Consider the following 15,083-nt stretch of genomic DNA (forward strand, 5'->3'; position numbering starts at 1 on the left):
ACACTCCACATCCTGTATATGGTGCAGAAATGGGAGGCTTCTGAAATAGCTGCAAAATGGTTTTCCTTCATTGACTTTACAAATATTTACTGTTGAAAGTATTTAAAGTTGCACTCACAATTCCATGGGTTGTCAGCTCAACTAATGCTTCCAGTAGGGTTATTTTTAGACTATTTACTAGGGGTGTAACGATTCATTTTAACAACGATTCGATTCGAATCGCGATTGCAAATGTCATTGTAGAGCCACTGGCTCACTGCATCAACCTCTCTTTACTTACAGGTACTGTACCAAAAATGACAAAAATTGCTAAAATAATTCCAATTTTTAAATCGGGTGACAGAAATGATATGAACAATTATCGGCCCATATCAATTCTACCCACTTTCTCCAAAGTAATGGAGAAAGTGGTACACACCAGACTCAGTGGCTATCTTCAAAAACTAGATATTCTTGTTCCCTCTCAATATGGTTTCAGGAAAAAGAGTACAACCTCTATGGCAATACTCGATCTAATAGAACAAATACATGGCTGCATTGAAGAAGGGAAATGTGGTGTTGGTATTTTCCTGGACCTATCAAAAGCCTTTGATACCATTGACTTTGATATTTTACTGTATAAACGCTACCACTATGGTATCAGAGGTCAAACACTAGAATGGTTGAGAAGTTATTTATATGAGAGGGAACAGTATGTCCATGTCAATGATCACAACTCCACTTATCAGCCCATGACCTGTGGGGTCCCCCAGGGATCAATTCAAGGGGCACTCTTATTCATTTTATATATAAATAATTTCATAAACTCCTCTAATATATTTCATAAAATTATTTTTGCAGACGACACTAACTTGATTACGTCACACAGGAACCCATATATTCTACAAGATATAGTAAACTATGAATTAACTAAAGTGGACTACTGGTTCAAATGTAATAAACTGTCATTAAATGTGAGCCAAACTAATTACATTTTATTTAAATCATGTAAGAAATATAAAAACGTTGATCACTGCCTGATTAGGATAAATGGGCAGGAGATAAAAAGAGTGTATTCCACTAAATTCCTGGGGGTCCTCATTGACGACTCTCTTAGCTTTAAATGTCATATCGAGTATCTTGTAAATAAATTGTCTGTAAGCTTGTTTTATAAGATCAGACATTTTCTACCTCGGTCTGCACTTCTCACTTTATATAAAACTCTCTTCGAACCACACCTTAACTATTGCAATGTGATATGGTGTAACACTTTAACCAGCCATCTCAAAAAACTTATATCCTTGCAAAAGAACGTCATACGGGCTCTATCCTCAGAGATAAATTCCCCCACTAAACCTTTATTCCACCGTTTTGAGCTACTAAGACTAACTTCCACTTTATTTTATTACCTGTGCACTGTTGTCTTGTCTGTCTACTGTCGCGCACTAACCGCCAAGACAAATTCCTTGTATGTTTGACATATTTTGGCTAATAAATGTTTCCTGATTCCTGATTCCTGAACTGAGCTAAACGCATACCATAATGCTTGCCTTATGTTCCAAATTGTCAACGGACTGAACTCCAGATTGAGTAGTCTTGTTCCTATCACCAGCCCCCAGCACACTTACCATACGAGAATCAAACCATGTATATCAGGAAAATGCCGCCGACATGTGCATGCTAGTATGAGTGTGGTCTGTAGGGGGCCGCAAATTTGGAACGGGATTGACGATGGCCTCAAGGTGTTGCCCTATATCTCCAACTTTAAAAGACAATTAAAAAAATATTTCTTATCAAACTACATCTAATATAAAACTGTTTTTTCATGGAATACTGGGATGTGTGATGTAATGTTTTGTACTGGTGTGTCTCTCGTGAGCAACTAGTCATTAAAATTTGTGGTAATTGTGTACTTTACAGTTTTGTGCTACCACTATAAATTGAATCATGGGCCCCCACCCATAAGCTTTTCTTTAGCTTCTTTGGGGGACCCATTCACCTTACCCAATTAATCTTGTACCTCCCCAGCTGTATTATGTTTCAAGTGGTATTGTGTGAATAAATAAAATTCATTCATTCATTCATGGTTGCCGATTCGATTCATGGACGATCTGGGTTAATTTAGAACGATTCGATTCGATTTGATTCAGTGACTTGAAATCGATTCAGTAACTTTACTGGAAAGTGCAGGCAAAGTTTCTGAGATCCCTGTTTCTTGTAAGGAAATCAGGTTTAAACTAGAAAAAGCATTTCCTGCTGAAAATGCGTTGGAATGCAAAAAGCTGAAAGCTGAACTGAATATTTAAAAATAGCTGAAAATACAGAAAGTTGAAGGGAATTTGAGTACATTTGCTGAATATTTAAAAATAGCTGAAAATACAGAAAGTTGAAGGGAATTTGAATACATTTGCTGAAATAAAAGATATTAGAAAAGCTGAAATTAATTTGAAATAGTTGAAAATACAGAAATGGGAGAAGCTGAAAGGAATTTCAATAGATTTGCTGAAAAAGCAGAAATGAAAACAGCTGAAATAAATGTGAAATATTGCAAAACAGAAGTTGCAGGAGCTTAAATGAATTTTAAAAAGTACAGAAATAACAAAAGCTGAGATGAATAAAAAGAGGTTTAAAATTGTTTGTAGTAATGTTAGTTGTAATTTGGGTATTAGTACTAGCAGTAGAAGTCGGTTTAGTATCAATAGCAGTAGAAACAGCTGGAATACTGATACTATTAGCCATAGTAGTATTTTTAATAACATTAGTAGTAGTTGTATTAATAGCAGTAGAAATACTAGTAGTATGGTATTAGAAGTATCAGTTGTAGTTCTACTAGAAGTACTGGTAATATTCGTAGTGGTTATAGTAGTATTTGAAAGAGCAATGCGTATTTCAACAAAACCGCTTCATGGTTAAGGTACAGATAATCATTGAGGCTTTTAGTTTGTAATGATGGAATTGGGTGAGGGGGGGTTGGGAGACAGAATGTTTGTTATTCAAACTAAGAAGTTTTTAATTAATAGGCCTCATCACAAACATTACAGTAAAAATTCCCTCCATGGGGCTTTTATTTTGAAATTATTGGATTGGGTGGGGTGGGGGGGTGTAGATAGAGGGAGGGAGGGTGAGAGGGTGAGGAAGGGAGGGGTGGTGAGGAAGAGATAGAGGGAGAGAGAGAGGAGGAGAAATAGACAGACATACTGACTGACTGAGTGATTAACAGTGAGAAGAGGTCAGGGTGGAGGGGGGAGGGGGGGCGAGTGTCTTTATCATATTGGTCTGTTGACAGAAAGCATAGCTGCGTCATGTGACTCCACTAATCAGGTCACAAGGAGCAGCTGTGAGTCACACACAGATCCTGCGGCGTGTGAGTGCTCGTAACCACGACAACGCCGCACCTGTGCGGCTGCAAAAGGGGAGACATGGCAGCAAGTTACACAGAATCCACACCTCAGACAAATGGGAACCAGCGAAAAACTATAACAGCTATCTAAAAAATACGGCGTTTGTATGAGACCCAAGACTCTACCGAACGCGTGGATGTGTTTTTATGTCTGTCCGGTAATAAATACGGCTCCTATGGCCGTTTACAAAACGTGTACCTTGTGGATTTTTGTGAGAAATATGTCGGCAGATTTGTATTGGAGCCTATGGGGCTTTTGGCAGAGGTTGTGTCACTCAAACACTCCTTGCGCCAAAACTAAAAAACTCTGGGATTCCATGAACACATTAATCCAATCAGCACAACCATACCCTCATTAATCTGAAGAAATGAAGCCTCTAGAGTGTATACTTTGGCTGCAAGGACAGAAGTTCCATACTTTTTTAACCAGATTTCTGCGCTGCTTCACCCTCTAGCCCGCGAGGTCCCCCTCTAGCAGACGCAATACACACTCATGTAAAAGTCAGAAACGGAGCGAAGAACTAGTGAAACATAATCAGTGATTATGAAAAAAGTACAATAGATATCAAGAAGCAGTTTTTTTCATAAAATAGTTGAGACTTGTGTGAACATTTGAGAGTTGAAATGGTGTCTGTAGCTGAAAGATTCGCGAAGCTGAAAAATCTGAAAGTTGAAGAAGTTTAGGAGGATTTGAAAGCAAACTCCATTTGAAAACCATGTTAAAATATTAATGATTATTGATTTATATAAATTCAAGCATAAGAGGTAGAAAGCTGAAAAGTCATAGCCCTCAAGCCAGAAAGGAGCTGAACATTTTAATATTTGAACGGTTTAAATAGCTGAAAGTGTGAAGGAGTTGAAAGGTGCCGCGGAAGAAATAGAAGAAGAAGCTGAAGAATAAAGATTCGAAGAACAATACTTGGAATGCATCGTTAATGCATTCCAACAATTAACTAGAAAATGCATTTCCTGCTGAAAATGCGTTGGAATGCAAAAAGCTGAAAGCTGAAATGAACTTTTTAAAATAGCTGAAAATACAGAAAGTTGAAGGGAATTTGAATACATTTGCTGAAATTATAGATATTAGAAAAGCTGAAATGAATTTGAAATTGCTGAAAATACAGAAATGGGAGAAGCTGAAAGGAATTTCAATAGATTTGCTGAAAAAGCAGAAATGAAAACAGCTGAAATAAATTTGAAATATTGCAAAAAAATACAGAAATGAATATTGAAAAATTGCTGTTGATAGAGGCATAAGAATAGCTGAAATTATTTTAAAGAACTGCTGAAAATACAGGAAGTGGGGAAGCTGAATTTCAATAGATTTTCTAAAAACAGAAGTTGCAGGAGCTTAAATTTGTTTAAAATTGTTTGTAGTAATATTAGTAGTAGTATTAGTTATAATTGTGGTATTAGTAGTACTAGCAGTAATAGTAGGTTTAGTATCAATAGCAGTAGAAACAGCTGTAATACTATTAGCCATAGTCGTATTTGTAATAACATTAGTAGTAGTTGTAGTATTAATAGCAGTAGAAATACTAGTAGTATGGTAGTAGAAGTATCAGTTGTAGTACTAGAAGTACGAGTAATATTCGTAGTGGGAGACAGAATGTTTGTTATTCAAACTAAGAAGTTTTTAATTAATAGGCCTCATCACAAACATTACAGTAAAAATTCCCTCCATGTGGCTTTTATTTTGAAATTATTGGATTGGGTGGGTTGGGGGGGTGTAGATAGAGGGAGGGAGGGTGAGAGGGTGAGGAAGGGAGGGGTGGTGAGGAAGAGATAGAGGGAGAGAGAGAGGAGGAGAAATAGACAGACATACTGACTGACTGAGTGATTAACAGTGAGAAGAGGTCAGGGTGGAGGGGGGAGGGGGGGCGAGTGTCTTTATCATATTGGTCTGTTGACAGAAAGCATAGCTGCGTCATGTGACTCCACTAATCACGTCATTGGAGCAGCTGTGAGTCACACACAGAGATACTGCAGCGTGTTTACGAGTAACCACGGCAACGGCGCACCTATTGGATTGGGTGGGGTGGGGGGGTGTAGATAGAGGGAGGGAGGGTGAGAGGGTGAGGAAGGGAATGGTGGTGAGGAAGAGAGGGAGAGGGGAGGAGAATTAGACTGACTGACTGACTGAGAGTGATTAACAGTAAGTAGAGGTCAGGGTGGAGGGGGGAGGGGGGAGGGGGGGCTAGTGTCTTTATCATATTGGTCTGTTGACAGAAAGCATAGCTGCGTCATGTGACTCCACTAATCAGGTCATAGGAGCGAGCAGCTGTGAGTCACAGACAGATCCTGCAGCGTGTGAGTGCTCGTAACCACGACAACGGCGCACCTGTGCTCATTAACGGCTGCAAAATGCAGAGACATGGCAGCAATTTACACAGAATCCACACCTCACACAAATGAGAACCAGCGCAAAACTATAACAGCTATCTAAAAAATACGGCGTTTGTATGAGACCCAAGACTCTACCGAACGCGTGGATGTGCTTTTTATGTCTGTCCGGTAATAAATACGGCTCATATGGCCGTTTACAAAACGTGTACCTTGTGGATTTTTGTGAGAAATATGTCGGCAGATTTGTATTGGAGCCTATGGGGCTTTTGCCAGAGGTTGTGTCACTCAAACACTCCTTGCGCCAAAACTAAAAAACTCTGGGATTCCATGAACACATTAATCCAATCAGCACAACCATACCCTCATTAATCTGAAGAAATTAAGCCTCTAGAGTGTATACTTTGGCTGCAAGGACAGAAGTTCCATACTTTTTTAACCAGATTTCTGCGCTGCCCCACACTCTAGCCTCGAGCTCTCCACTCTAGCAGACGCAATACACACTCATGTAAAAGTCAGAAACGGAGCGAAAAACTAGTGAAACATAATCAGTGATTATGAAAAAAGTACAATAGATATCAAGAAGCAGTTTTTTTCATAAAATAGTTGAGACTTGTGTGAACATTTGAGAGTTGAAATGGTGTCTGTAGCTGAAAGATTGGTGAAGCTGAAAAATCTGAAAGTTGAAGAAGTTTAGGAGGATTTGAAAGCAAACTCCATTTGAAAACCATGTTAAAATATTAATGATTATTGATTTATATAAATTCAAGCATAAGAGGTAGAAAGCTGAAAAGTCATAGCCCTCAAGCCAGAAAGGAGCTGAACATTTTAATATTTGAACGGTTTTAATAGCTGAAAGTGTGAAGGAGTTGAAAGGTGGCGCGGAAGAAATAGAAGAAGTTGAAGATGAAGAAATAAAGATTCGAAGAACAATACTTGGAATGCATCTAATGCATTCCAACAATTATGGATATTATAAACAAGCAAACAACAACTAGAAAAGGCATTTCCTGCTGAAAATGCGTTGGAATGCAAAAAGCTGAAAGCTGCACTGAATATTTAAAAATAGCTGAAAATACAGAAAGTTGAAGGGAATTTGAATACATTTGCTGAAAAGCTGAAATGAATTTGAAATTGCTGAAAATACAGAAATGGGAGAAGCTGAAAGGAATTTCAATAGATTTGCTGAAAAAGCAGAAATGAAAACAGCTGAAATAAATTTGAAATATTGCAAAAAAATACAGAAATGAATATTAAAACATTGCTGTTGATAGAGGCATAAGAATAGCTTAAATTATTTTAAAGAACTGCTGAAAATACAGAAAGTGGGGAAGCTGAATTTCAATAGATTTTCTAAAAACAGAAGTTGCAGGAGCTTAAATTTGTTTAAAATTGTTTGTAGTAATATTAGTAGTAGTATTAGTTATAATTGTGGTATTAGTAGTACTAGCAGTATAAGCAGTAATAGTAGGTTTAGTATCAATAGCAGTAGAAACAGCTGTAATACTATTAGCCATAGTAGTATTTGTAATAACATTAGTAGTAGTTGTAGTATTAATAGCAGTAGAAATACTAGTAGTATGGTAGTAGAAGTATCAGTTGTAGTACTAGAAGTACGAGTAATATTCATAGTGGGAGACAGAATGTTTGTTATTCACACTTAAAAGTTTTTAATTAATAGGCCTCATCACAAACATTACAGTAAATATTCCCTCCATGTGGCTTTTATTTTGAAATTATTGGATTGGGTGGGTTGGGGGGGTGTAGATAGAGGGAGGGAGGGTGAGAGGGTGAGGAAGGGAGGGGTGGTGAGGAAGAGATAGAGGGAGAGAGAGAGGAGGAGAAATAGACAGACATACTGACTGACTGAGTGATTAACAGTGAGAAGAGGTCAGGGTGGAGGGGGGAGGGGGGGCGAGTGTCTTTATCATATTGGTCTGTTGACAGAAAGCATAGCTGCGTCATGTGACTCCACTAATCACGTCATTGGAGCAGCTGTGAGTCACACACAGAGATACTGCAGCGTGTTTACGAGTAACCACGACAACGGCGCACCTATTGGATTGGGTGGGGTGGGGGGGTGTAGATAGAGGGAGGGAGGGTGAGGGTGAGGAAGGGAATGGTGGTGAGGAAGAGAGGGAGAGGGGAGGAGAATTAGACTGACTGACTGACTGAGAGTGATTAACAGTAAGTAGAGGTCAGGGTGGAGGGGGGAGGGGGGCTAGTGTCTTTATCATATTGGTCTGTTGACAGAAAGCATAGCTGCGTCATGTGACTCCACTAATCACGTCATAGGAGCAGCTGTGAGTCACAGACAGATCCTGCAGCGTGTGAGTGCTCGTAACCACGACAACGCCGCACCTGTGATCATTAACGATCTGCTGCAAAAGACAGAGACATGGCAGCAAGTTACACAGAATCCACACCTCACACAAATGAGAACCAGCGCAAAACTATAACAGCTATCTAAAAAATACGGCGTTTGTATGAGACCCAAGACTCTACCGAACGCGTGGATGTGCTTTTTATGTCTGTCCGGTAATAAATACGGCTCCTATGGCCGTTGACAGAACGTGTACCTTGTGGATTTTTGTGAGAAATATGTCGGCAGATTTGTATTGGAGCCTATGGGGCTTTTGCCAGAGGTTGTGTCACTCAAACACTCCTTGCGCCAAAACTAAAAAACTCTGGGATTCCATGAACACATTAATCCAATCAGCACAACCATACCCTCATTAATCTGAAGAAATGAAGCCTCTAGAGTGTATACTTTGGCTGCAAGGACAGAAGTTCCATACTTTTTTAACCAGATTTCTGCGCTGCCCCACACTCTAGCCTCGAGCTCTCCACTCTAGCAGACGCAATACACACTCATGTAAAAGTCAGAAACGGAGCGAAAAACTAGTGAAACATAATCAGTGATTATGAAAAAAGTACAATAGATATCAAGAAGCAGTTTTTTTCATAAAATAGTTGAGACTTGTGTGAACATTTGAGAGTTGAAATGGTGTCTGTAGCTGAAAGATTGGCGAAGCTGAAAAATCTGAAAGTTGAAGAAGTTGAAGAGGATTTGAATACAAACTCCATTTGAAAACCATGTTAAAATATTAATGATTATTGATTTATATAAATTCAAGCTTAAGAGGTAGAAAGCTGAAAAGTCATAGCCCCCAAGCCAGAAAGAAGCTGAACATTTTAATATTTGAATGGTTTTAATAGCTGAAAGTATGAAGGAGTTGAAAGGTGCGGCGGAAGAAATAGAGGAACTAGAAAAGGCATTTCCTGCTGAAAATGCGTTGGAATGCAAAAAGCTGAAAGCTGCACTGAATATTTAAAAATAGCTGAAAATACAGAAAGTTGAAGGGAATTTGAATACATTTGCTGAATATTTAAAAATAGCTGAAAATACAGAAAGTTGAAGGGAATTTGAGTACATTTGCTGAATATTTGAAAATAGCTGAAAATACAGAAAGTTGAAGGGAATTTGAATACATTTGCTGAAATAAAAGATATTAGAAAAGCTGAAATTAATTTGAAATAGTTGAAAATACAGAAATGGGAGAAGCTGAAAGGAATTTCAATAGATTTGCTGAAAAAGCAGAAATGAAAACAGCTGAAATAAATGTGAAATATTGCAAAACAGAAGTTGCAGGAGCTTAAATGAATTTTAAAAAGTACAGAAATAACAAAAGCTGAGATGAATAAAAAGAGGTTTAAAATTGTTTGTAGTAATGTTAGTTGTAATTTGGGTATTAGTACTAGCAGTAGAAGTCGGTTTAGTATCAATAGCAGTAGAAACAGCTGGAATACTAATACTATTAGCCATAGTAGTATTTTTAATAACATTAGTAGTAGTTGTATTAATAGCAGTAGAAATACTAGTAGTATGGTAGTAGAAGTATCAGTTGTAGTTCTACTAGAAGTACTAGTAATATTCGTAGTGGTTATAGTAGTATTTGAAAGAGCAATGCGTATTTCAACGAAACCACTTCATGGTTAAGGTACAGATAATCATTGAGGCTTTTAGTTTGTAATGATGGAATTGGGTGAGGGGGGGTTGGGAGACAGAATGTTTGTTATTCAAACTAAGAAGTTTTTAATTAATAGGCCTCATCACAAACATTACAGTAAAAATTCCCTCCATGGGGCTTTTATTTTGAAATTATTGGATTGGGTGGGGTGGGGGGGTGTAGATAGAGGGAGGGAGGGTGAGAGGGTGAGGAAGGGAGGGGTGGTGAGGAAGAGATAGAGGGAGAGAGAGAGGAGGAGAAATAGACAGACATACTGACTGACTGAGTGATTAACAGTAAGTAGAGGTCAGGGTGGAGGGGGGAGGGGGGCGAGTGTCTTTATCATATTGGTCTGTTGACAGAAAGCATAGCTGCGTCATGTGACTCCACTAATCAGGTCACAAGGAGCAGCTGTGAGCCACAGACAGATCCTGCAGCATGTGAGTGCTCGTAACCACGACAACGCCGCACCTGTGCGGCTGCAAGAGGGCAGACACAGAACAGCAAGTTACACAGAATCTACACCTCACACAAATGAGAACCAGCGCAAAACTATAACAGCTATCTAAAAAATACGGCGTTTGTATGAGACCCAAGACTCTACCGAACGCGTGGATGTGCTTTTTATGTCTGTCCGGTAATAAATACGGCTCCTATGGCCGTTTACAAAACGTGTACCTTGTGGATTTTTGTGAGAAATATGTCGGCAGATTTGTATTGGAGCCTATGGGGCTTTTGGCAGAGGTTGTGTCACTCAAACACTCCTTGCGCCAAAACTAAAAAACTCTGGGATTCCATGAACACATTAATCCAATCAGCACAACCATACCCTCATTAATCTGAAGAAATGAAGCCTCTAGAGTGTATACTTTGGCTGCAAGGACAGAAGTTCCATATTTTTTTAACCAGATTCCTGCGATGCCCCACACTCTAGCCTGCGAGGCCCCGCCTCTAGCAGACGCAATACACACTCATGTAAAAGTCAGAAACGGAGCGAAGAACTAGTGAAACATAATCAGTGATTATGAAAAAAGTACAATAGATATCAAGAAGCAGTTTTTTTCATAAAATAGTTGAGACCTGTGTCAACATTTGAAAGTTGAAATGGTGTCTGTAGCTGAAAGATTGGCGGAGCTGAAATATTTGAAAGTTGAAGAAGTTGAAGAAGTTGAAGGAGGATTTGAAAACAATCTCTATTTGAAAACCATGTTAAAATATTAATGATTATTGATTTATATAAATTCAAGCTTAAGAGGTAGAAAGCTGAAAAGTCATAGCCCGGAAGCCGGAAAGAAGCTGAACATTTTAATATTTGAAGGATTTTAATAGCTGAAAGTGTGAAGGAGTTGAAAGGTGCCACGGAAGAAATAGAAGAATAAGTCGGAAATAAAGATTCGAAGAACAATACTTGGAATGCATCTAATGCATTCCAACAATAAGTCGGAATAAAGATTAGAAGAACAATACTTGGAATGCTTAAAGCATTCCAACTAATTAATAGGTTTTTTATTTGGCTTCTACATATTCCATAAACAGCGACCGACTTATTTAGAACACCTCCGTGTTTGTAAAAGCCAAAATGTTTCTACACGCTGGATCGATAAGTTGGTTTGTAAATGTCTCGCTCGCAGTCGTCTCCTCCACGCTGTGTTTTGTTGTTGTTCAGAGTTTCGCGCGGCTGCCGCTGCGTACTGATGACGTCACAGACAGGCAGACTGAATCGAGTAACGTTTAACGTGTCTAAAGTGCTAAAAAACCAACAAACAAACACACATCCATACCGTTTTTGTGCTTAAATCCAATGTGCAGTTTCCAAGTATCGATACAAATCGATTATGCACCATTTCAATCGATATGTAATCGATATATGTCGTCCGGAATGCCGATTTGCTGAACACAGATCAATTCAGTTGGATCGCAGGAATATAAATCAATTAATCGATTCAGTGGATGAATCGTTACACCCCTACTATTTACCCTGATGAGACAGCTGGTACACAGGTAGACGGGTGAAGTTGTTGATGTCACTGCTTCTGTTTGTCATCGCTCTTTTAGCTCCATGGATTGTTGGATGAAGTCAGTTGGTCAGTTGATCATCACCGGCGGAGGTGGACACTTTGAGGTTCAGAAGAAATATTTGATATGGCCCATTGGACAGGTTTCTATGAAGTTTTGCTCTGACTATTCAAGGTCCCCTGTGTATACATTCTTAAGAATTCAATTCAATAAATTTTATCTTGTATAGTCTAAAATCGCAATCCTCCATCGGCACAGGAAAAACTCCCCATGTGTACAGAATGAACAATGTAAAAGATGTATCATACATTCAATTCCTATGACAGAAATGATTAAAATAATTGTGAGTAGCAAGCCAGGTGCACGGCAGGGACAACCAGGGACACTTCGAAATGGGACACGGAGCAGCCGGGGTTCAAAGCGCCAACCTTGCGGTTTCTGGCAGATCCCTCTACTCCATGCACCACCAGCGCCCCCACTATTCACTCTGGTGCTAATGAACAAAAATAATCTCCAAAATGGTGGTTTTTGAATGAGATTTGACTGAAAAACCTGTTGACTGAAAAAGAGAAAGGAGTATTGTTGTGAATAGTTAATTCAGTTAAATAAACCCACCTGTACCATCATCACTGAGGGTCAGGAATTAATTGCAGTCAAGGTGATGAATGAGACAATAACACCCATACCTCTCTGCCATTCACACGTCGTAATTAACTTCCAGTAGAGGTGAAGTGCCTTTTCTCTAATATGCTTGGATGGACACAATGGCACAGGATCTGCACAGAGTGAATGCTCCCATTGACCCGTTTGGGTTTCGAAACAGACTTCCGTTAAAACACGCCAGGATGTGGCTACCACACTAGTTAGCAAATGCTTGACTTCCTGTCACTGTTCACTTTGGCTCACTGCCAGTTCTTGCAGGTCCTGCAGGAAGGGCTGCGTATGCTCAGCTTGTGTGAGTGTGTTTGTTGGAGATGGCCTGTCTTGGGTTTCGTAGGTGGGGGCAAATGTGAGCCCTCACACTCAACCAAACGGCCTCTGAACCCACTGGAAACCTACAATATTTAAGCACAGAGTATCACTGCTGCATGGACCTACAAAGTTAATTTTTAATTAAAAAGAATTTGATGAAAATAGATATTTATAGTACTGTTTGGAGTAAAATAAATATACTAGAAATATTGTTGTTTTGTATATAAGCAAAGCAACGTATGAATAGGATTGCGCGTTGAGTGCCTGTCGAATTTTTTAATTTTTTTAATTTTTAAACTCATTTTCAGAGATGACAAACATCTGTCTGCAAGCTGGGAAAAAACAAGTCTTTTGAAAACAAACCATAACAGCGACTTCACGTACATAGTTGTAACATATGAATTCCTCTTCCATAAGGTTACCGTCGACTACGTTATGCTACACTAATGTTCACATGTTGATGCTTAGCAGCAAGGAAACAGTTTATCCATAGCATAGCATAGCTACTGGATAGCATACTCTCATTTGTCATTTCCCCCTTAACACAAAATACAGCTAAAGCTGTGAGAAGAGAAGCTTTTGCGAGTGTACTTCACACAACCAAAAGCCTTGTCCTCATGGAATGACGGAACTCAGAGACTTAATACATTGAGTGTCTGCAACAAATACTATGGTAATGAAAAACAAATTGAAATCTTGCCTTGCTGCTAACATGAATAATGTGCGTGACAAATGAGCTAAACATTTTTCAGCATACGCATTATGATGTTAATTTATCGATTATGGTTACAATGATCAAATAACATACAAATCATAGGCCAATAACATTCCAGGAGGGCATGCAAATGAGTTACATGTACTTCTTGAGGTCATGTAACCATAGTGTGATTCTCTGTAGAATTACAGAATGTATTGCTGCGGAGTCTGTCAAATGTATTTTTAGCACCCGTCCTTTTGCAGTTACTCGCACACCTGCATCCATCGCGTCACATCTGTTGTTTGCACGCTCAGTTTTTAGGTTAACGGGGTTTCATGTCTTTAAATCATGAACCGTACACGCCCGTGTTTGTGTGAACTACCGCAACGCGCCGGCAGGCGGCACCACCTGGAGCGCGGCCACCCACTTCTGTTTCTCACTGCTCTGACGTCAGCAACCTGCAACTCAACCAACGACCTAACGGACCACCGAGCCCCTACCGGAGTCACCGGGAGGCAGTCGAGAGTCCGCCACAGACCGAGTCCCCGCCGCCTGCCTCGGAGGAGCCAAACGGAGGAAGAGCGTTCCGGAATGAAAACGATGAGAGCGCTGCTCACTGCCGCCAAGTAACGCGCAAACACACACACACACACACACACACACACACACACCCTACCGACGACGAGCGGAGAGGAAGAGCACCGGCACCGTGATTTACCGACTGCAGCGACAGCAGAGAGACGGACGGAGCAGCACCGAGGCCCCGCTCGAGAAAACGGAACGACCGCGGTGGCTGCGCCGAGTTGCTTTTGCGCTGCGGACCGAAAAACCGAGCGGATCCTTCGTTTGAACGCGTTAACGGCGCCGTGCTCCTGGTTTGAGAGACACACGGAACACAACCGCGGCAGGAGAGACGGGAGGAACACAAACAAAAAACAAAAAAAGGAAGAGATTTGCAACCAGCTTTGGTCCCGCGCGCGAGTCTTGTTGAATCCCCATTTTGTTGTAGTTTTTTTTCCCCGCGGGTCCCGGTACCGGTTAAGCTATCAAGCTGTGTTCTCTAACCATGGGATGTACTCTGAGCGCAGAGGAGAGGGCGGCTCTGGACCGGAGCAAAGCCATCGAGAAGAACCTCAAAGAGGACGGAGTCACCGCGGCCAAAGACGTCAAGCTGCTGCTGCTCGGTAAGAGTCCACGCGAAGGTGTGGCTTGCTCAAAGATCATTAAATAATATATATATATATATATATATATATATATATATATATATATATCATCCGATAATTTAAAACTACGATATGAGCAAAAACACACAAATGGGCGTCGATTTGCTTAATTCCAGCCTTGCAAGCCTACGCATTACATAATTAAGGCCACCTGCTGTAATACGGTTTGATCCATCAAAGATGTGCCAGGTGGGTAAAAGGTGGAGAACAACGTTACGTCATTGCACGAGCCATTATTTGGAGGGGAAGCAGCCTGCAAACTATTTCATTTGTCGTTTAGTTGACTGACTGAAATTGGAAGACGGGATGGGGATAAAACAGGATGCTGAAGGAGAATGGGTGCAGCCACTTTGAAAATGATTTTTTAAATTTTTTTTCCCATCTCCACCCAACTGCTGCTGTCTGTGTTCACTTAGCGAGAATCAGCCTCTTGAAATCCT

The 15,083-nt window shown here is 40.1% G+C and overlaps 1 protein-coding gene across 2 annotated transcripts in view; it reads left to right on the top strand.

Annotated features, from left to right (window-relative positions):
• Positions 1-13,520: 13,520 nt before the first annotated feature.
• Positions 13,521-15,083, top strand: part of LOC120809818 (guanine nucleotide-binding protein G(o) subunit alpha) — a 73,984-nt gene continuing 72,421 nt past the window's right edge. For both annotated transcript variants that reach the window (XM_040163916.2, XM_040163917.2), the window contains exon 1: positions 13,521-14,601. In XM_040163916.2, the coding sequence (XP_040019850.1) occupies positions 14,484-14,601 (118 nt within the window). In that variant the 5' untranslated portion in view covers positions 13,521-14,483. The remainder of the gene's footprint in view (positions 14,602-15,083) is intronic.

This window comes from Gasterosteus aculeatus, chromosome X (assembly GCF_964276395.1).
Source record: "Gasterosteus aculeatus chromosome X, fGasAcu3.hap1.1, whole genome shotgun sequence".
In the NCBI taxonomy this organism is placed as follows: domain Eukaryota; kingdom Metazoa; phylum Chordata; class Actinopteri; order Perciformes; family Gasterosteidae; genus Gasterosteus; species Gasterosteus aculeatus.